Genomic DNA, 22,629 nt, shown 5'->3' with positions numbered 1-22,629 from the left:
TAAAGGGAAGGTACCTACTTCAAATGGATTAAATAAGAAAGTTCCACTTTTTAAGAAATTTAACCAGGAAATGGGAAATTTCCAATCTGCCTAAAGAAACACCAAAACTTTTCACTGAAGTCAGAGACCTTACTGTTTTTGTTCAAGACTTCATCTACCGAGTTTTAAGTAAACCCTAAAAACTATTTTCCAGTACATATTAGGCCGGTGCACAGAGTGCATGACTAGGGAAAACGATTCCATCTGAGTGAGAAGTTGTGAAGAACAGAGACGTATCTTGTTCACCATTACACCCCCAGTTCCTAGCACAGTGCCTGGCTCAAGGTGAAAACGCCGAGCAAAGGTTGTCGCTTTGTGCTGAACCAGGCAGAGACACCTATCTTCCTTTGGTCCGATTTTCATTCCCTATTAACCACTACCTGAGCTACAGTCCTGGTTCTTGGTCCTTGACCTTAAGTTGAAAAAAGTAAGGAAGATATGCATATACTGATGCATTTCTACATCAGCCTTTCTGACAGGATTCTCAGAACTGAATCATCATGGGCTATGAATCTTCTCTTATGTGGTATAATTCTTATTTCTTGGATAATATCAGTGTGCAAAGGTAATTCATTCTCAGTGCAGTACAAATATCTTCATAAGAGGAAGAATGGGACAAACGTTTTAAGTAACAGATACATAGCATCTTATATTATGACATGGTTACCAGTTTTTAGACACTGAAGATAATACACTGTATTACAATGCAATGTGGTAGGCTTCCATTTTAGGAACAAAAATCAATTTCACATGAAAAAAGATTTATTTTAAATTCACATAAAATACATTCAGAGTAAGTCTAAATTTTTATCACTTAAATAATGTAAAACAAACACAGAGGAGCTTTTAAAGATGTATAGTCTCCATTATGTCCAAAAAGCACACATTAAAAGCTTTCTTATAATTATTGATCATCACCTCGTTGCCTTAAATTTCTAGACTTTCCATTTTCAATTCTTCTCTTTTTGAAGACTGGGGCCACTCCGTCTGCCACGACTCCAAGAGAAGTTACTGTTTTTTCTTTAAAAACCAGTTGGGGTTCCCCAGCAGCATCAGCCTCTGAAGTTGATACATATTCATTTTCAGTGCTTGGAAGTTCCAAATCTACCTCCTCACTGGAACAGAAAGAAAAAAATAAAACCACTATTTGACAGTGTAAAACAAACTTTTACATAATATATGAGTTCACCAAAACCTCAAGGTCATCTTTCTAATGATAATACTGGAAATTAGAAGCTGGTCATTTTGGAGAAGGTGATTATTTTAAAATACTGTTTTATAATATTACTTAAGATATTGAGCATCCGTATAGGTGGACACACAAGGAAAAATCCTTTCTATTATTTTGTTCCCATTGGGTATATCGTTGAAGGAAATGCTTGTACTTATATATAAGAATATATATAAATGAGAAGTGTCTATGAAAAGGGATTTTGCCATGGACTGATGATTCTGAAGGCTGTCACAGCACACAATGAAAACCATGGAATCTCAATGTCCTGGATGTAGTAGCACTATCTACTTGGCTGTTATAATCAGATGACTAGTCCAGAGATCAGCACCCTGTTAATATGAGTCTATCATAGTCTCTACCCTCGACATAGTCAACTGGTCTGTGAAAGAGCATTAAGTCACACCACAGCCATTTGTCCCATCCATGAGCTTTTTGAACATGGACCAGGAAGACCATTATGTTTACCCCTTAGTAGCTAAGCATATAAAACTTGTTGGGAATAATACATTCTCCTACTTAGAGAAAGGAGTTCTGTAGAGATAAAGAGAATAAAAGAAAAGCAGGATGGGAGATGGAGAATCCTGCAAATGTTTCAGGCCTGGTTCCAGTTATCTGTGAGGCCCAGCCGAATTCCTGCCTCCCCTGAGGTTTTTAGGGAGAACCTTTCTGGGAATTTTTGGACTAATAACCTTCTTCCTTTCTTTTTTTCTTGTGAGGATCTTAGTTCTCCAACCAGGGATTGAACCCATGCTCCCTGCAGTGGAATTTTGGAGTCTTTAACCACTGGACCGCCAAGGAAGTTCCATTAACCTCTTCTTAAAATTTAAGGTAACTCAAGTTTTTCACTTGAAACCAAAAGATTACCTGGTCAGCATAAAGGAAGAGTGGTGACGAGAGAGAAAAAGGAATAAAAAGGTAAATGGATGATTTAAATGTTAGAAGTCTCAGATATCAAGAGTTGAGAAACCCCCCATCTAAGAAGAGTAAAGATTAGTACAGATCACACCCCCCAGTCTCTGAAGAACCCGTCTAATGAAGTCATTCATCTTGATCTTTGGAAACAGAGGAAAACCTTTCCCAAGGGCCAGGAGAAGTCTGAAAGGTTATGGTAGATCTAGAGTAGTAGTAATTCTTTTTCTTTTTGGCCACACCACATGGCATTTGGGATCCTTTGTTCCTTGACCAGGAATTGAACCGGCATCCCCAGCATTGGAAGCACGGAGGCTTACCACTGGACGGTTAGGCAAGTTCCTCAAGCAGCAGCTGTTCTAACAGGAGCATCCACACTGAATGTGTACCCTAAACTAGACTATGACAACGCACCTGGAGTAGAAATGCTCTTTTGGCTTTTCGAGTGTCTTTTTTAGTACTAGAACACCTCAAATTTTCTTTTTTTTTCTCTTTTGGAAACAACCTCTTTCTTCCTCTCTGAGTTTTGAGCTTAATTCAATTCACATCCAGTCAGAATTCACAGTGGTTAGCTCAGGAATGGGAACTGGGTATCTGATGAAAGGTAAACAGGGCCACTTTTGGAACTGGTAAAGCAGCACTTCTTTATCACTGGAATCTTTGTTGGTATGCGATAAGCTGAAAACTTTGCTATCAAGTGGGGAGATCCTGCCTGAGAAAGGCAGGCAAGTCAGAAGAAAGCAGAGACAAAAGCTGGAGACCTTCACAGTGATTTCTCATCAACTATGGCTCTTGATAACTGCAGAGATGTGATTTTTATGTGTTTGCTTAGAATTTAAATTTAATATATGCTCTTCCATTCAATTATCTTAAAAGTAACCAGTTTGCTTCCCTCTCACAAAGACTGTGTGGAGAGGTCCATAGTGACAGTATTGAGAGCTTTTCGTGGTCCATTCTATATACATGTGGATAAACACACAGGCTTAGAAGAGGTCTCTAAGCACTGTAATAATTTTAAAAACTGAAATAGGAAGCTTGCTAGAACTGCAAAAAACAACATAAAAGAAAGTATGTAAATACAAAGAATATAAGAACAAAGAAAACTTCAGATCTGTAATGCACAGGTCAAAACTAGAAAAAGCAAAACTAGAAACTATTCTGTAAATGCAAACGTGAGGAAGCAGCCATCTCAGTGGGTCCCGATGTTATATAGTAGCTCCTCAAAATCTGACAAGGGGATGCAGGAAACAGGCGTGCTTACTGGAACAGGTCTTACATCTGATTTGTTCTGAACACAGATGCCTTCCAAACTTTTCTTTACTGTATTAAACATATATGACAAATGCAACTTTTATTGGCTTTTCCTACTTTCCCTTAGATTGCCAACAATGGTGCTTCCCAAGAAGGCGAGCAGCCCCTGAAGTTGATGGGGTATTCATTCTTGGCTTTTTATAATTTTACAGAGGCGGAGGCTGAGGTTTAGAGAGAAGTTAAATAACTTGGTCAACCAAGCCATTATGGCTGTAATGTTACCTGGATTAAAACCCAGGCCAGGGACTTCCCTGGCAGTCCAGTGGCCAAGACTGTGCTCCCAATGCAGGGGGCCCAGGCTCCAGCCTTGGTTGGGGAACTAGACCCCAAGTGCTGCAACTGAGAATTCACACGCTTCATTGGTCTGCATGCCACAAGTAAAGATCCTGCACGCCACAATGAAGACCCGGCACAGCCAAATAAAAAACAAACAAAAAACGTAGGCCTGTGTTGATCTAAAACCTATATTCTTTCCCCTAGACCCCTCTGCTTCCAGGTGAAACTAAAATATTCCATTAGCCAAGCAGAGAAAGATTTAAGTAATGAAGGGTTTGATGGCTGAACAAATGAATCTCTATCCAAGAAAGTCTATGACAGACTCACTTATTTCACAATCTTGGTGTTTTGTGTTGTATTTTGATAAAGTGATCAAGCCATAGTATTATTTCCTAACTGGGATCATGGGAGAGATAAAATAGAGAATGAGTCCATTTCTGAAATCATGGTCCTAGGAAATTCCTAAGTGGAAGCTAACAGAAGTGGCAATGAAGTAGGGAATAAACCCTTGTGACATAATCAGAGGAAAAGATGTTTGAAAGAAAGGTAAGAGACTATAAACAAAATACATTACAGAAAATATACCTTCCTTTCAAATAACTTCAAAAATAATTATATAAGCACTTCCTTAAAACCATAATCATTTCCAAATTAAAAATGCAAACACTGTAAAGGTTACAGTATCTGAACACAATGTAATAAAGGTAGAAAAAACAAACCAACCTACATAAGAGTTTGAAAAATAAGTCCTTTTGGAAAACCACCAAGTCAAAAAAGTAAGCAAACACATGATATTAAACTATTCCAAAAACAATGAAATCAAGAAAGCATCTCTCAAAGTTTATGTGATATATGGACAGAAGTATACTAAGAAACAATATAGCTTTAGTCAGTTTCAGTAAGAACTGAGAACAGACCCCTTCCTCACCCACTGTCAGCAGTCTTAAGTGTTCATATGAAGAGCAAACTCAAAGAAACTTAAGAGGAGTCAGAGGAAGAAAGTTACAGAGGTAGAAATGAAGCAGCAAAAAAATCCATTAATAAATGGATATGTAATTCAATAGACAATTAAAAATAAGAGCTGATTTAATAAGGAAAAACATTTAAAAAACCTTTAGTGGAGACTCCAGTCTCCATCCCTACAAAATGATCAACTATTAGCTATCCATGTAGAAAAACTGCTTGAGTCCACTTAGGAAACTTAAGCAACATAATGGGATGAAATTATTCTCATGGTTGAGAACAACTGCAAAAGAAGAGAAGAAAGACAACTTCCCTTTGCTTGCATCATCCAGGCTGACACTGCTCAGAGACAAGAGGAAACGTCCCAGCTGGAAAGAGTTCCCCTCACCAAGAAAAGACGAGAGGGGTAAGACCAGCTGGTGCAGTCTTTTGGGCCACGTTACCAAAGACCTGCTTAGGTTTCACCCCACCCACAGCAGCGAAGCCGAGACCTACAGAGATGGACAGGAAAAGGGAAAAAAAATCCAGGGCTACAGAGAGCAGCCAAGGGGTGGCACTGACTACAGTTCATAGTGACCTGCTCTACGGACAAACAAAGCCGCTTCTGCCGCCGCAGAAAGAACCAAGAGACCTCACAGCTGCCGCGGATCCCCACAGATATCAGCAGGTACTGTGGTGCACAGCTATTCGTGCTCGCAGATGCCAGCTGCCTCCGTCCCTCTGCCCTCGCCGCTGCAGTCAGCTCAGGGTGCTGTGCAAGACGGCAGCCTGGACGGCCCTCCCACGGCTGACACCACTGCCGCTGGCACGCGTCAGGCGAGCTCCTCCAGCGGTGTGCTTGCACGCTGCTGCCCTGCCACCCATCACCAGCCTCCACTGCCCAGAGGGGAGCAATGCACAGGGGAGACGATGCCAACAGCTCAGGTCTCTGTGGTCGCTGGCCTGTGGGCCTGAATCAGGCCCGGTCTGCTCTGTCACTGGCCTGCACAACCCTGCTCCTCAGGAACCAGCCCCCGTGGCTGCATACCGGCATGCCCCCAGCCTGACCCTTGACACCATCCTCCACCGCAGTGTGTATACTCGGGGGAGATTGTGCAGCCATGAGAAAGCACCCCAACAGCAGGGCCCCTGAAGCTGCCGGTGAGCCTGCAGCTGACCCTGGCCCTTGCTGCCTGCCCGTGCTCCACACCCACAGGGATCTCAGCTGGCCCTGCAGCCGAGTCTTCGTACCCCACCAGAGCCAGCCACCACCACCGCCGCCTGTCCCGGCCTCCGGCTGCTGAACCTGGAGGTGCTCCTGAAGACCCTAACAGGCCCTGGGGAAGCCCTGCAGTGTCTGCTGAGGACCACACAGCTGTTGGATCCTAGTGACCAGAGCTAAAGTGGTGACAGAGCCCCTGAATCCAGGGCTGCCAGGTGCCCCTGCGTTTGGTGCCCTGAACCACTAGAAAAATCCCACGGACAGAGGAGCCTGGTGGGCTACAGTCCATGGAGTCACAAAGAGTCAGGCATGACTGAGTGACTGAGCTCACAAACACCTATTATGTGCCAGTCACTGATTTTAGTCCTGGGGCTGCAAACATGGGACTTACAGACAGAAGCTGGATAGAAAATCCTACAAAACACCATGAGTAAAAAGAGTAAAAGTGAACAATATTTTTTGATGAAAATATGAAATACTGAAAACAATATTGTTGCCATAATTTATTTGTAATATTTATATAAATTCTATACTTGTTGAACGCTTGCAAATGACTAACTTGGAAAAAATAGGAAGAGACTACTTAATAAAATTTGGAAAAAAAATATAGGGAAAAACCATGAGATATCAGAATGTATCATATAAAAGGATATATTAAATCACAGTAATTAAATTCTTATGGTACTATCACAAAGTCAGATGGATTAATGGAACAATAGGTAGTCAGAAGCAAATTGGTAAATTTAAGAGTTAAATATAGATTAAAAAAGGCCACTTAAAAATGCAGAAGAATCAAAAAAAAAAAGGGCGGGGGGAAGAATGGTACTGGCAGAATTGGTTTGCCAGGGAAGATAAAAAATTATTTTAGGATCTTATCTCATACAATGTATCAAAATTATTAAAGATGGATTAAATAATTACACAAAAAAGGCCACACAAATCAGGAGGAAATATAAGTATAAACTTGACTTTTAGATGAAAATAGGTAATAGCAATAAAGCAGATCACAAAGGAAAAGAAATCAGACTAGTTAAACATAACAAAATCCGACACATCTAAAACCATTGTAAGCACAATTAAAAGTCAAACTACAAATTCTTATACTAATAAATGGTGAGCTTCTGTACTACACAGAAATCTTATGCAAGTAAGGAAAGATTAATACCTTAACAGAAAAATTTGCAAAGCATATAAACAGACAATTCACAGAACAGGAAATACAAAACACTAATAAATACAGGCATATGAAAAAAGTTTCAACCTCACCAGTAAATCTACTTAGGAAGTCAGACGCAATACATCACCTGTTAAAACTGGTTGATGTTAAGAAGAATGGCTTTTCAGTAAACTTATCACAGGGAAAACAAAATACTCAAATTTTAAGAAATCTTAGCTTTAAAGTATAGGTGATGTTGGTATAGATGACCATTCTCCTATTGTAAGTCACTTAATGCAGTCTATTATTTCTGCAACTTCAACACACACAGTCAATATACTTTGGTCCCTGGCACTATGCAGCATTGAATACATATTTCGTAATATTTCATTAAATAACATAAATAAAACCCGAATCTTTACTGAAGACAGGTACATTCCGTATGCTATCACTAAGGAATCCCTCCTTATCAGCGCCATATATAAAGCTGCCCAAAACTCGCATTCCTCCACCTTGTGAAAAAATATGACTTTTCCATCAAAGTACAGTTTAACAGTGAATAATTTCACTATGAAAGTATCCACAGCACTAGTGTTTTGCAGAAAAACTGTTTAATTCATATAGATACTTTTTTCCTACCCAAAGATATTTTTTAAGCATTTAGAAACATCAGTGTGTGAAAGTGTGGGTGAATTTTCCTTTCATTGTGTAAATGATCCAAAGACAATAAGTGATATGAACACATAAGCTAATCATGTAAACCAAGTAACATTTCTACCAGGACCTTGTTTAGTTGATAAAACTGCTATGCTTTATGAATAAAAACTTAAAACCTTGGGTGAAGTGTCATAGCCATTTTCAATACATTAACAAAACAAGGGCTGTTTTCTTGCCTTTAGATAGATTCCATGAGGCATGTACTAGATATGTAGAAATTTGCTTCACTGATAGAATAACCATGGTAAGTGTGAAAATACTCATATGTACATGGCATGTTAGTATGATCAATAGAAATGTCATGTCTTTGTAAGAATGAACGCAATGCTTAGTTTTACTTTAAAAAAATAAACAGCTTACATTTAAAAATATTTAATTAGAGAAAATAAAACCACTCTAGAAATAAAAGAAATGAGCTACACTTTTTAATGAGCACTGTATTCCTGAAATTAAGTACTACAATTTACGGAAGTACTGGGACATAAAATACTTGTAATAATATAGGACAGATTAAGTTATAACTGCTGGATTAAGTTTCAGGTACTTACTGGGACTCAACTTCTGGTTTAATTTCCTGCCATTCTCCATATGGGTTTGGTTTTTTATGAGCTTTGGGTTTTTCTTCATTTGGACCTGATGAATTCTTCCCTTGGGTATTTTTTTCTTTGGGTTTTTCTTCACTTGGACCTGATGAATTCTGCCCTTGGGTATTTTTTTCTTTCTGTGTTTCTGGTTCAGTTCTTTTATTACTATTTTTATTTTTTTCCTGGAATGTCAAAGTCAAGAAATATTAGTAACAAACCTCAAAGAAAACTGCCAGGACCAAAAATTTCTTTAATATAGTCTTGCTACTGATCTATAAATAATAATACATTAACTCAATAGTTCAAATTTGCACATAACACAACAAATGTACATGAAAGGACTTCTTTAATGCTTGATTAGGTTTTTCATTATGTCTAAAATGCTAACATACCATGGCCAAGGCTGTTAAGAAATATCATGACCCCTCTACCTGTTCAACACTTAGAGACATACACAGGCCTTATTCATCCTCTCTTCTCCACTTTACTGCTTTCTCTCCTTCCTCACATGTCCAGCAGTGACCTCCCTTTATACTGTGCCCCTTCTGAATTTAATGCCCTGTCACTGGACCCTTCTATACCCATTACCTATGTAAAGAACTCCTGGTGGCTCAGATGGTAAAGAATCTGCTGGCAATGCAGGAGACTCGGGTTTGATCTGTGGGCTGGGCAGATCCCCTGGAGAAGGGAATGGCTACTCACTCCAGTATTCTTGCCCAGAGAATTCCACAGTCAGAAGAGGCTGGTTGGCTACAGTCCCTCGGGTTGCAAAGAGTTGGACAGGACTGAATGACTAACACTCAGCCAATTAGAGTTAACTGAAATCCATCTGCACACTGAGGACACTGCCAGAAATTTACTGGCCTATACAACTGGTAATGACATGAAATTAGCAAAAGACACACCCAGAAGGAGAAGCAGCTTCTGCAGAGCCCCTGGGGAGAACTGGTGCTTTTACGGCACCCCTTCAACTGGGCTAACAAAACCCTGTGGCTCGGTTTAGCCTCTGCAAACTGTGCTACCATGGGTGCCAGTCCTGGGGCTGTTCTGTTTGCAATTCTTTGAATGGATGTTAGTGCATTCTCTTACACTGCTGCGCTCACAGAACCAGGATACAGCATCAGCCTTCTCTAGCAATCATGACTGCTTCCAGACCATGTCATTTTTAAAATAAAACATTTTTACTGAGGACATGAAACTTTTTACTTTGCAATAATGCCTCCTCTGAGACCCATGCCACCTTCTATATAACTGTCCTCCATTCTTCCGCAGTGGTCTAATGACCTCTGACTACTCCATGGAAGTGGGGACACTGGCAACTCAGGCACCACGTTCTCTGTTCAAACTCGTGGTCATCCTGGAGCTTAAAAATTCTCGACCCTCAGTTTTGTGATGCACAAAACCACTGACTCTGGCCTTCACTATATTTTAGTAACCGAGTAAGGTATTTTCCTCACATTAGCACCTGGTGCATAGGTAGTATTCAAATATTAAATCCTCACATTTATGTTCCTGTTAATTTGAATTAGGTCATCACTCAGAAATGCCCCACTTGTGAAATCTTTTTTTTTTGCTAAATAACATTTCCTTAAAAAATATGTTTTATTCATGATTTTCCTACATTTGATTTTAAAATTCAGCAATAATTTGTGAAATCTTAAAAGCCCAACAGTGTTACTCCACTGGCTCTCTGGCCCCCTCACTTCTGCAGTACTTCCTGTTCAACCTCGCTGCCATCTCTCCTACTTTAATTTCCTGTGCTCTGAAGTCGGCTGGTCTCATCTAGACTTCATATTCTTCATCATCAGGCCCCAGCCCACAGAGAATCACTTCACAGACATTCCTTTGCTAGCACCCTTAAATATCTTTGTCCCTATGCCTGTCTATTGTAAAAGATCTAAATATCTCCAACCCAGGTCTATCCAACCATTGGTCTGTCAAGTGTTACCAAAAGAAAAGAACCACACAATATACAAACTGATGAACCTTCAGAATTTATGAGATCCAATTTCAGCAGACTTTAACACTGCGAAGTAATATGCCCCCAGTTATTTCTTCTCCTGGTCCCCTTAGTGATTATTCAAAATAAATATTCAGCTCCACAGGGCTGAATTAATCACTGTATATTCATATCACGGAATACTATTCATCCATTATTTCAGTAGATGAAGACTTAATGATGTTCTCTGTGACAGATTAAATTACAAAGTGATAATAAAACCTTATTACAGTATGACTCCATATTTTGCTTAAAGCAATGTTCAAATCTGAATACAAAAATATTACAGACCAGTAACACCAAGGTATTTACTGGTTTCTCTGGCAAGTGGCCGGATTATAGTTTGTCCTTTTTTGTTTATCTATACTTTGAAATATTTTGTTTGCTTCAAGTTAATCATATCTGTCTCAAACTGGATGCTGGGTTACCTAAACTGAACTATAAACACTGAACTATAAACACTATAGAACTATAAACACAAAAAGCGTTGCTGCTGCTCTTCTACAAACTGGATACGTTCTTCACCCTAAGTTCCACCAAGATTTATGGGGTGCGTAGAGAAGTTGCAGGCAAAGGCAAGACCCTAGGGAAGGCTGCAAGCACCCCTCTCTCCAGCATCCTGGATATTCTTTCACCTCTCAGGCCAGTACTCAACCGTGGATCAATGTTACGTATCTTGTCCACTTTGGCATCCAGGCTCCTGATTGCTCCTAGAAAGGTCACAAAAGCAGGAGGACTAGCAAATCTATTGTGTGTGAGCATGCTCAGTGGTGTCTGACTCTGAGACCCCATGGACTGTAGCCTGCCAAGCTCCTCTGTCTATGGGATTTGCCAGGCAGGAGTACTGGAGTGGGTAGCCATGCCTTCCTCCAAGGGATCTTCCCAATCCAGGGATCAAACTCGAGTCTCTTGCATCTCCTGCATTGGCAGGCGGATTCTTTATGCGCTGAGCCATTGGGGAAGTCCAGCAATACTATTAACACTATTAAAATGTTGGTTTTACTTTCCCACCATGGCTGGGCACTCAGCACCACCAGCTGTCAATCCTCTTACTTGGTTCATTTCCTCTCCCACCTTGGCTCAGGGATTATTTGAGTCTGTTAATGCTGTCAAGCTCCCCAAAGTTCCTCTCAGCAAACAATCTTGATTTCCTTACACATGAGTAAGCTGAGGCTAAAAGGCATGACTTCTTCCCTGACAGCAACTCATCTACAGGCAAACCTTACAGAAAATGAAAGCCTTACCTTCCTACAGAGAATGAGTAACCTATTCACTTACCTTTGTTGGTATTCTTTTGGAGTTCCTCCTCAGGAAAACATCACCACTATAACTCTCTCACAATTAAAAGTCAGTATGTAGCCACCATCCTATCACTTAATTTCTACTTTTCATTTCATATTCCAACCACATACACACTGTGAACCACTTTTCATCCTCTTGTAATTTGAGTTTTACCTCCCGAAACTCTGGTCCAACCATCAAAAGGCTATCAAGGACTTCCTGTCTGCACAATTCAAAGGGTATCTTTTCCTTCCTAGACCAAGTCAGCCCTTGATGCTCTCTACCCCAGGGCTTCCCTAGGGGCTCAGTGGTACAGAATCCGCCAGCACTGCAGGAGCCGCAGGTCCCGTCCCTGGGTTACCTAAACTGAACTATTGAGCCACTCTAGTATCCTTCCCTGGAGAATCCCATGGACAGAGGAGCCTAGCGGGCTGCAGTCCACAGGGTCACAAAGAGTCGGAAACGGCTGAGGCAGCTTGGCATGCACACTCTCTACCCCACGGCTTCTGGGACAATGGACTCTCTTTCTCTGCAGACCTTTCTAACCGTTCTCTCCCCATTCTGCCTTGTGGGCTTCTCTCACTTACACTTGAGTGTTTAATGTTTCCCAAGGTAATTTTTCTAGGTTACTTCATCCCTTCTAAGACTTAAATTACTACTAGTATTTTGAGGATACTCAAGTTAACATTTCGAGCCTTAGACATTCATCTGTGCATGTTCAGACAGCTCTCTGGATGTTACAGAGGCATCTCAAACTTAGGAGGTCTAAAAATCAATTTACTATCTTGCTGCTATCATTTATCCAATGCCAAAAGGCATGCATATCTCAGTTTTATTTCCACTTTCTACCAGAAAACTGAAGAGTCTATAGATCTTTTTATAAACTAACAAGCTGTTGTAAAGAACTAAGAACCTACCTTAAACTTTATTATTAGCTTTTGTGTTTCTGTTGGGATCTCTTCTTTTTTTTTCTCCTTTCCTGCTTCCTGTTCGCCATCAGACTCACTATGTGAATCTGATGATTTGGACTCTTCTAGGGTGCCAAGTGACTTTTCATTGACTTTACTAGAAGGCAGATCACCGGAGTGTGGAATGAAATCATCAGGTTTTTCCCATCTGGATTCTAATCAACACATTTTAACAGTCATGTTATTTAGTTACCAATGCTATTTAAAAGTAATTTCCAATATAATGTTTCCTATCACAAGATATTATTAAGTGACAACACTGTATCTGTTTCACACCATCACTTGATCAAGAAGATAATAAGCATTCTCAAAGATCTTGCTATTAGCTTTCGGAAATTAAATTCAGGCAATCTGGGTTCACTAGATGTATCAACTACAGCCCCAATAGAAAGAGACTGAAAAACTGGGTAATACATTCTGAGGACTCAAAATTTAACCACCACCAATTTCAGGAAACATGGTAATGGACACACAGGAGATTTTCTGAAATTTATTTATCACAAAATTTCCCTGGGATCTTCACAAAGTGAAATAATACGGCAAAGATCTGAGTAAATAAAATTTGTCATTTTATGGTAAGGAGAAAAAAAACACCTCAGTTGAACTATACTGCCACCCAGTGGTTTGTTTGGCTTTTAGTAAAATGACAGCAGCTTTAATTACCTTGCAGTTATTCTCTAATTTTAGTTTAATAAAACTGATTCTAAAATTTATTGTTCAACTGGGAAAGTTTTAAGAGTAAAAGGGGCTCTATTAATAACCACAACGGTCCAGACATAAACTGAAATTGTTGGGGGCAAATCAATATTTACAGTCCCTTATTAACTGCAGGGAACTTTCTAGCACTAGTGAAAAACATTTTTCCTTGCCTCTATTTCACATAAGTAACAAAAGAGTTTTCATGAAAAATTTGTGAAGCATCTAATATGTACTAGGCACTGTTTGGGGACCCTTACAGACACATGACCATCATGACCTCACAGAGTACATGATCAACACTACTGAAGAGCAACTACAGGCTCGGTGACCTGCCCACAGTCACAGAGCTGGTAAGGGAAGACGCTGTGCACTGAGCCCACTCAGATCTAACCCTGGAGTTATAAATTATTTTATGTCTATAAAGATTTAGTGTATCAGGTTTACTGAGACAGAACCACTGTCATCATTGGGCAGACTGGGTATCTACCTAAGGGAGATGAAAATGGCCTTTTCCTCCTAAAAGACTTAATGTTCTGCAGCAATCTTTGGATAGCAGGAATCAAAAAACAACAACAAAAACCATCTCAGAGTTACACCAACACTATAGCTATTTTGGTAAATTTAACTGCAGAAGAAATCAACTATAATTACTGCAAAGACTAGTTTTATGAAATTAGATAAAATCTTAATTTGAAGAACTTAGATAATAATTAGGTAACAATAATTACACATTTTCCAAAAAAAAAAAAAAATAATTACACATTTTCCAAACATTTATGTAACTGAAAATTATTAAAGTGAAAACTAGACAGCCTTAGCCACTGCTAAATTAGCTTCAGTTCTGCTTTTTAAAAAAGAAGGCAAGTTGAATGAGGTGATCTTCCAAAGCAAAGATTATATTTCTAAAATAATCATGATAAAACCAATCATAGTGGAGAAAGTAAAAATGAGTTTTGAAGTAAAATTTGTGAATGCAGTGTCACTTGAGAATAACAATGTACAGCTCAGTGTATTACAGAAACCTCTTTGCTTTTCCATTGTATTAATGCTTTTAAATTATAAAAAATAATACACTGGAGAAGGAAATGGCAACCCACTTCAGTGTTCTTGCCTGGAGAATCCCAGGGACAGAGGAGCCTTCTGGGCTGCTGTCCATAGGGTAGCAGAGAGTCAGACACGACTGAAGCGACTTAGCAGCAGCAGCATACTAAAATTCTCAAGTTCAGACAATTCACCAGCAGGCTAATGAGCAGTGTTAGGTACAATTTTAGACAGTTTAAAAGATCATCAAAGGTACTACTTACCCCCTGTTTCAGTATTATAATAATAGGTGTAGCCATCTTCACTTAACCCTTCTATCCACACAGTCTTCCCTGTTGCCTAATGGGAGGGAAAAAACCCAACATAAACTGAAGATGTGGTTATACATTAGATAACTAAGACAGTCAGCCAACCTTTCCTTTCCTATGGAAACCTGGGAGTTGGTACTGATCACGGCCAGGAACCTGGTTTGTGTTAGTCATAAGCCACCTTTCATGAATGGAATATCACACTTCTGAACACTTGGACAGTTCTTTGCAGACTGACTGGAATATGATGGCTGCTGCTGCTGCTAAGTCGCTTCAGTCGTGTCCGACTCTGTGCGACCCCATAGACAGAAGCCCATCAGGCTCCCCCGTCCCTGGGATTCTCCAGGCAAGAACACTGGAGTGGGTTGCCATTTCCTTCTCCAATGTAAATGGCAACTGACTGCAAATCAACTAATAACATTTGCCCTGCATGGACTTTCAGAGCGTAGACAACACTTTTCCACCTCCATCTACCCTTTTAACAAAAGGATTATAGAAAGAAAGGAACAAAGTGCTTGAGGGGATTGGGAGGCTTATCTGCAAGTAAATCCCATTAACTAAACCCAACAAAAACCCCAAAAGCCAATCACTTTAAAGAATAAAGAAAATACTATTAATGTGCTTCAGTTACCTTTTTTAAGTTCCCTTGAAATCCTTCAGGTTTCTCCCACTGAGATGCTTAAAGCAAAATATACTGTATTTGTAAAATCTTTCCAAAATAATTTAATTTGGCAAATATTTACAATATATTCAACATGAATGAAATACTGTGTGTCTGTAGTTTAAAACATAATTCAAAAATAAAAGAAACAACATACACCCTAGTAGTATTGTGTAGAATACATGTGAATGCTACGTAACCAAGAAGGGGCGGACAAAATGAAGGATAAGAAGTTATTGGTGCTTCCACAAGAAGTATTAGAGCCAGATAGGGCTCCTCTTAAAGACTTCTTAGAATTCAGGTTTGATAAATTTTGAAGGCATGAGAGAAGGCCTTCTGACATCTTGGGGCAGGGGAGAGTGAAAGATGGGATGAATGACTCAAGACAGAAATAAAATGAAATATGCAGGAATTAAAAACAAGCATTGCTAAAAGAAACAGTATATAAAGTACGATGGTGAAGAAAGGCAGCAAGGAATAGGCTGCAGAAGGGGGAAAAATGTAATTAATAAGTAATTACTATGTAAATTTAAGACAATATTTAGCATATAATTATTTATGGTTCACTGCTAACTACAACATGCACTTCACTAACAGCTCAGTGAAAACTCTCAAGAGATTATTACTGTTTCTGCGTAGTCAAAAATTGACTGTGACTCTACAGATCTTATTAATTCCCACAATATTGGTAGCCCAAGATTTTTTCCCTCATTAACTCTCTAGTCTCATCTCCTACCTTCCCAACCATTCTTAACTTTTCTTCTACCCATTCCTTGAATATATGTACCACCCACCCTTTTTATTTCTTGTTCTCTACTTTCTCCATGTGATTCATACACCCCTAAAATTTAAATATTTACAAAGTTTTAGCAAGAAAATATAAAGCTACATATTTATTTATATTTATAGTTGATAAGGAACCCACTATTAAGTCTTTAATGATGACCTTGAATCACTATGAAAAGGGTACATTTTTTAAATGGCACATAGTTTTTTTTTTTTACCATTGTGGAAAAATGTAGTTACAGTCTTTCACTGTTTAAGTGTTCCGATAATAACTAAAAGTTCTAACACAAAATAAACTGTCAGTTATCATTTTCTACTGTCTTTATGCCTAAATGACGTACCTCCTGTGATAAGATCATAATAGTAATGGTGACCCTCAGAGGTTATGCCTTCTATCCATCTGCCCTTTGAAGGGTCTTTTTTCTTTTTCTTCTTTTCTTTCTGCTGATTTGATGCACAGGTGGGTGGGACAGTGCTGGTAACTGGTGACACGCTTGGCTCTGAGATCTCTAGAAAAAGGTGAAGGAAGGGTAAAGTAGCTTATGTAAAGTTTTCCTTTCTGGTTTAATAATTTTATTCCAATCAAAAGCCTGACAAGATTCCTTTGGGAACCTGACACATTACTACAAAGCCTACTTGGAAAACGAAACATGCAAGAATATAAGACCATCCAGGAGAACATCCCAAAATATATATATGAGACAGACAAACGATAAATCTTTATAACAAATACGACAGAGGGTTAATGCTCCTAACAAAGATCCCTTACAAATGTAACTTTCTAACTCAAAAGTGGGCAAAAAGTCAAAGGTAACTCAGAGAGTTAACATTATCTTCACTAATAACCAAGGAAATGCAAATACATAAAATTGTTTTTGCATTAGATCAACACTGAAAAGAATAACCAAACCCACTGTCAGTCAGTCTTATCCATTAGGTATTTACATGGGTGTAAAAAATAGGTAGTTTTTACGGCTTTGTTTTTTTCCAAAGGAATAGTTATTTCCAACATCAGTTAATAAAATAATTTTATTTCTAGGAAAAGTGTAAATCAGCCCAACATTTGTGGAGACAGTCTGATTTCATCAATCAATTTATAAAACATTTGCACTGCAAATCTGCAATCTCACTTCTAGAAATTGAGCCTACAGATATAAATTGTGACAATGTGCCTGCATAAGGGCGCTCACGGAAATATTCTTTCTAACAGCGAAAAACTCTAAGAATCCTAAATGTTAATCAGGAAGAGACTAATTACATAAAATATGGCATTTTAACACACACATATATACACATACACATATATACAATTCAGCCACCAGAAAGGACTGTGCCATTTGCAACAACATGGACAAACCCTGGACACATCATGCTAAGTGAAATAAGCCAGATACAGAAAGACAAGCACCGTATGGTTATCACTTATATGTGGAATCTAGAAAAGTCAAACTTGTAAAAAACAGAGCAATAGGGATAGTTAACAGGGGATGGGGGGTAGAGGGATAAGACTGATGCTGTTTAAGGATACAGATTTGCAGTAAGTAGTAAACAAGCCAGAAATCTAATGCACAGTTTGAATATAGACAATGATATACAATTATGTAATATGATAAATACTGCTATAATGCAATCACGTTACAATAAATCTATCACACTAACATACTGTAGACCTTAAATTTACATAATGTGTCTAAGAGTCAATAAAAAAATTAAAAAGTAAAAAAAAAAACCCTCTACTTTCTAGTAATAAAGTCAATTATCTGTCCACAAAAGGTTAATTCACTATAATTTAACTATATAAATAAACATGATTCATAGTTTTGATGGTATGGATAGAGTGAACTGGCGTTATAAGGCAAGGCCTATTTTTTAAATGAATAGATCCATTTAGCCAAAAAATTAGGATCCATAAAAAACTCAAGTGTCTCTGAAATGAAGTCCTGGCCTAATAAGACAGAGCAAGGGCTAGGTAACCCCTAGTATAATACAGTTGTTGTGAATGGAGGTACTGAAAGATGAAGATCAAAAGCAAAATTAAACGTGGACGAGCACAAGTCCCAGAGCCTAAACAGGGCTGAGACACACAGGCACAGCACTGAGGTACGCCGAGCGTGCACTCCTCTGTGCGGACGGGAAGAGCTCACTCAGCACCTGAGGTGCTCCTTTTGAAACACGCTGGCTGCTCCTTACCTGACTCTAGGCCGAGCCTCTTCAAATCCTCCTGGTATGCTTTCAGGGCAGCTGCCTCCATTGCCGCAAACTCCTTTGATGCCTTTTCTTCCTCCTTCGCCTTATCCAGGCTTTTCTGTTTAATCTATGTAAGACACATATAAAGGTGAATACTAGATAAAGGGCTGATATTTACAGAGAAAAACTGACAAAGAAAGAAACAAACTAGAATACCTCACTGATCCTCTTCGCCACATTTTCTTTATGATTCTTTCCTCTTTCATGAAATTCAATGCTCTTGAAGGTTAAGAAAAAGACAAAAGACAAAGGAAAACTACACATCATAATGTTCACAGCAAAGTAACAGTAAATAGGGAAATGGAACATAACAAAATTGAAGTACAACTGGCAGAAAAGATAAAATTAATGTTCATGCAAACTGGCCCTTTTAATCAAATGATGCTAAGGAACTAAACCACATTATTTATTATTATGCCCTCTGACAAGCTGTCCTTTGGTGCTTAAAATAAACTATGATGACCATATTAATAAAGAAATATACAAGGTACCCTTGATGACTGACTAGTAAATATGACTGTAATAAGGACTCAAGCAAGACATGAAGCCAAAAGAGGAGTGGGGGGAAAAAAAAAAAACCTCACACTTCAAGAAACACCTCTTGGGGCTTCCCTGGTGGCTCAGTGGTGAAAAGTCTGCCTGCCAATGCAGGAGATGCGGGTTTGGGAAAATCCCACACACTGAGGAGCAGCTAAGTCAGTGCACCACAACTACTGACCCTGTGCTCCGTAAGAAGAGAAGACACTGCAATGAGGAGTCCACGCATGGCAACGGGAGAAAGTCGGCGTGCAGCAACAAAGACCCAGCAAAGCCAAAAATAAATTAAATAAAAAAAAACCCGTCAACATAAAATGTCACAACCAATGAGTCTAGAATTTGTACTGCTCTATTTGCCACATTATGCTAAAAAAAAAAAAAAAAGAATAAACAGTGATTCTCAGCTTCTCCAAATTGAGAGAAAAGTAGGCATTAAAAAATGCCTTCTAAATTGTAAATAAATACGATTATACAACGTGTTAATGGTACAAAATGTAAAACTCCTATGCAGGGCAATCTAAAATTAGGCTGCTGTAATAGAGAACAAAGGAACTCCTTATACACTGATGATAAGAGCATCAGGATATGTTCAATTAAAAAAAATAAAACTGTGGTGCAAGACAGTATAAACAGCATGCTACCTTCTATGCACATTGGAATCTACAGAAACATTTAGATACAGATATGGAAGCACAGACAAGAAAATGAAAAGAGGGGTAACCTATGAGGAATGATGGTAACTGGATGGATGGGGACTGAGCTGGTGAGTGAATATTATTACCTATTTAAAAGCCAGAATGCTCCCTAAATTACAAATGTGTTGTATGAAATAAGAAATTTCTGGTTAAGTTTGCAAAGTTCTGTCAATCAGTTCTTACCTAATGCACTTGCTGAGTTACTCTAAAAGTACTGCTGTGAATTCCTCTTTAAAGTGTGACTTCGTAAAGCAAATATTCATCCTCTATTTTTCATATCTTGGTTTCCTAAAGTTGGTTTTACTATACAGAGAATATTAAAGGCCCAATCAAAAATAAATTATTTCTAGTTAAAGGTTAAATCAATGTGTATTCAAGGAAATGAAGAAAGACAATCCTAGAAAGAATTATTTTCTCTAGATAACTCAAAAACTTCACTGAATTGCTTGCATACTTCCAAGGAAGAGAGGCTATCGGTGATTTGTGTAGCTTTTAAAACTTGTGACTTTTTTTTTGGTAAGGATGGGCAAAATCAAACAAGATAGTCAAGAATTTTAGCAACTATTCAAAAAGAAATAAAAAAAGACAAAACTGAAAAGTATCATCAAACTCTTTGCAGATAATAATAAATAAATGTCCAAAAAAAAAAAAAGTCTACCAAACACAACATGGTTACAGATGGTGCTACTATTCTTTTACCCATCCACCTCTACCAAGTAATATGGATACGAATATACATCTAAAAAATATCTTATCAGTTATCTACTATGTACATAGTACAAAGACATGCATGAGATGAGGTGAAAAAAAATCAATGGTGCCATTCATTCTATGTCTTAAGAGGTGAGTATGGACTAAAAGATACACTAACAATGTGCTTAAAGTTTGCTATTTTCATATTCCATGACAAAGATAATGATGTCTTTCAAATTTAAGCATTTAGAAATATAAAGCTCTACATCAAATATATTTAATACCTTTAGAGCAGAAATATACAAGGAAAATTACAATAATGTTGTTTCTTCTCACACGTTAAGGACTTTCTGCTTTTACTTTTCTTTGTATACAACAATATTACAAACAGCACCTTCATAACCTAGGTGTTTCATAAACATGAATGTGATTACCCACTCAATGTCCATTTCCTGAATGTGACTGAAGGGCCAGAGAGAAATAGTTTGGCTTAGTACATAATCAAATTTGGGCTGATGATAAAGAAGGCTGTAGCTTTCCTACAAGGAATAAAAACACAACAGAAATTGTTCGATGTTTTGAAAAATCAAGAGCAACGCATATGAAAGTACTTTGTAAGCTCTCAGTTGAGATAAAAAAGGAACATCTCGCATGAATACAGTATGAGGAGACTCTCTAATAGAGGAATCATCATACAGGCCTATTGTCTGCGATCCAACACTTGCAGTAATCACAGAATTTCTTTGGTTGTGACTTCCAGTAGTCTGCCCTGGAAAAGAAAAAACAAGTGTATTTAGAATCTAGATTTACGTCTTCTTAGAGTCCGAAATGCAAGCTTCAGAATCTTGTTACACACAGCATCCTGCTTTATTATTTAGCTGATTGAAAGCAACCAACTGAAATTCTGTTGCCACTAGAGTAAAAAAGTCTGCACCGGATTTAAAACTTCCTTAAACAAAATAGCTTTTAAAAATGTATCATCTGTTATTGTCATCAGTGTAAAGAAACAAGGAACAGGTTGGAGAAGATCATCCATTCCTTTCTGGCATTTTTGGAGTGAGGTTCTCGTAATGCAGACTTGAAGAAACTCATAAAGTTCACGTTAAACCAAGTTATTTCCACTCAAAGAACTAAACATAAGACGCCTCTGGTGGGAGACTGTGGCTCCTCCGAGACTACCAGTTAATAGTTTGTTCTTGAGCCTCAAGGCAAGAGAGAGTTGAAAAAGCCAATGGATCTCTCAGCTGGCAAGACCAAAAATTAAAGCCATAAGCTAACCAGGGCTGGCCGCTTCTAGCAGGCGGAGGCGGCAGCGGTGGGCGCAGTTCAACCCTACGGTTTCAAAACACCCCACGGTTCAAGCGCCACCAGAACGAGGATGTCCGCGGCCCCCGGCGGTAGAGGCGGCAGCAGCCCTCCGTCGCTCCACGGCGGCCGTCCTACCTGCAGGGGCCGCCAGCCTCCCTCCCGGAGCCCGCGCGTCCCCACCCCGGGACGAGAGAACCGGTCCCGCCGGTCCGCGGCCGGCCCCGAGCGAGTTAAGGGCGCTTCCGTCACGCCCCTGGCCGAGGGCGGACGAGGGGGAGAGGGGCGGTGGCGGAGGGGGAGCCCCGGAGGGCGAAGGGCCGCCCGGAGAAACAAGACCTCGTTGTTTGAGAGCCTGAGAGACCCGACTCACATGACTGGACCAGGCGCTCCGCGGGCCGCCCCGGAACCCGGCCGAGGCTCAGGTTCTCCGCGCGGGGAGAACTGGGACCCAGCTCACCACGAGGCCCACCGGAGCCTCGGCGCGCGGACGCCTCCCGCCGTCCCCGGGGCCCGCGTTCCGCCGCTCCCAACTACGGGTGCCCCAGCGACCCAATCCGCGTTCGCGCTCTCCTCCCCCGCGCCCCTCCTCGAGGGGCGGGCCTCCGGCTTCCCGAGAGGTGGGGTCGTTATAAGCCGGCGGAGGTCGCCGACAAGGGGCGAGAGCGCGACGGGACTTGAGGGCACGCTCGAGTCTCGTGTCCCCGCGTCAGCTCGCCTTCTCTCTTTCTCTTGTCCCCTCCCGAGATCCAGAACCTCCACCCTCCTTCTAGGCTCGCTGGCTCGCGGCCCGAGGCTCGCGCGCCGCCTCCGCCCCGAACGCAAACAGCTGTTCCCAGAGACGTCGCCGCCCTCAACTTTGCCAACTAGTCCGCACGCACTTTGACCGGCGGAGCAGCCCGGACCCGTAGGCTGGGGCGCGGGCCGTTGGCGGAGTTTAAAAAAAAAAAAAGAAAGGTGAAACAGCTGGTTTCGGGGCCGAGAGTCGCCGGGCTTGGCCTCAGAACTTTTCCTCAGGC

General features: G+C 39.9%; 1 protein-coding gene across 2 annotated transcripts; it reads right to left on the bottom strand.

Annotated features, from left to right (window-relative positions):
* Nucleotides 1-668: 668 nt before the first annotated feature.
* On the bottom strand, nucleotides 669-22,519 carry WBP4 (WW domain binding protein 4). 2 transcript variants are annotated; one of them, XM_061133867.1, is made up of 10 exons: nucleotides 21,984-22,519; nucleotides 21,002-21,074; nucleotides 18,537-18,599; nucleotides 18,324-18,447; nucleotides 16,475-16,642; nucleotides 15,318-15,364; nucleotides 14,642-14,717; nucleotides 12,588-12,793; nucleotides 8,355-8,572; nucleotides 669-1,154 (listed from the first exon to the last, which is right to left on the bottom strand). In XM_061133867.1, coding segments are annotated over exons 1-10 (1,188 nt in total). In that variant the 5' UTR covers nucleotides 21,986-22,519; the 3' UTR covers nucleotides 669-943. The 2 variants fall into 2 exon arrangements, with proteins under 2 accessions (XP_060989850.1, XP_060989851.1); XM_061133868.1 differs by lacking the exon at nucleotides 21,984-22,519 and adding an exon at nucleotides 19,796-19,915.
* Nucleotides 22,520-22,629: the final 110 nt, after the last annotated feature.

Source organism: Dama dama, chromosome 30 (genome assembly GCF_033118175.1).
Source record: "Dama dama isolate Ldn47 chromosome 30, ASM3311817v1, whole genome shotgun sequence".
In the NCBI taxonomy this organism is placed as follows: domain Eukaryota; kingdom Metazoa; phylum Chordata; class Mammalia; order Artiodactyla; family Cervidae; genus Dama; species Dama dama.
This window is presented reverse-complemented; position numbering and strand designations above follow the sequence as displayed.

What these genes read in the sequence shown, in the direction of transcription:
- WBP4 (XM_061133867.1), bottom strand. An exon ending in TGGCGAAGAGGATCAGTGAG is followed by an intron (nt 18,448 to 18,536) that starts GTATTCTAGTTT and finishes TGTCTTACATAG; the next exon opens with ATTAAACAGAAAAGCCTGGA. An exon ending in TTCAAGGGAACTTAAAAAAG is followed by an intron (nt 14,718 to 15,317) that starts GTAACTGAAGCA and finishes CCCTCCCATTAG; the next exon opens with GCAACAGGGAAGACTGTGTG.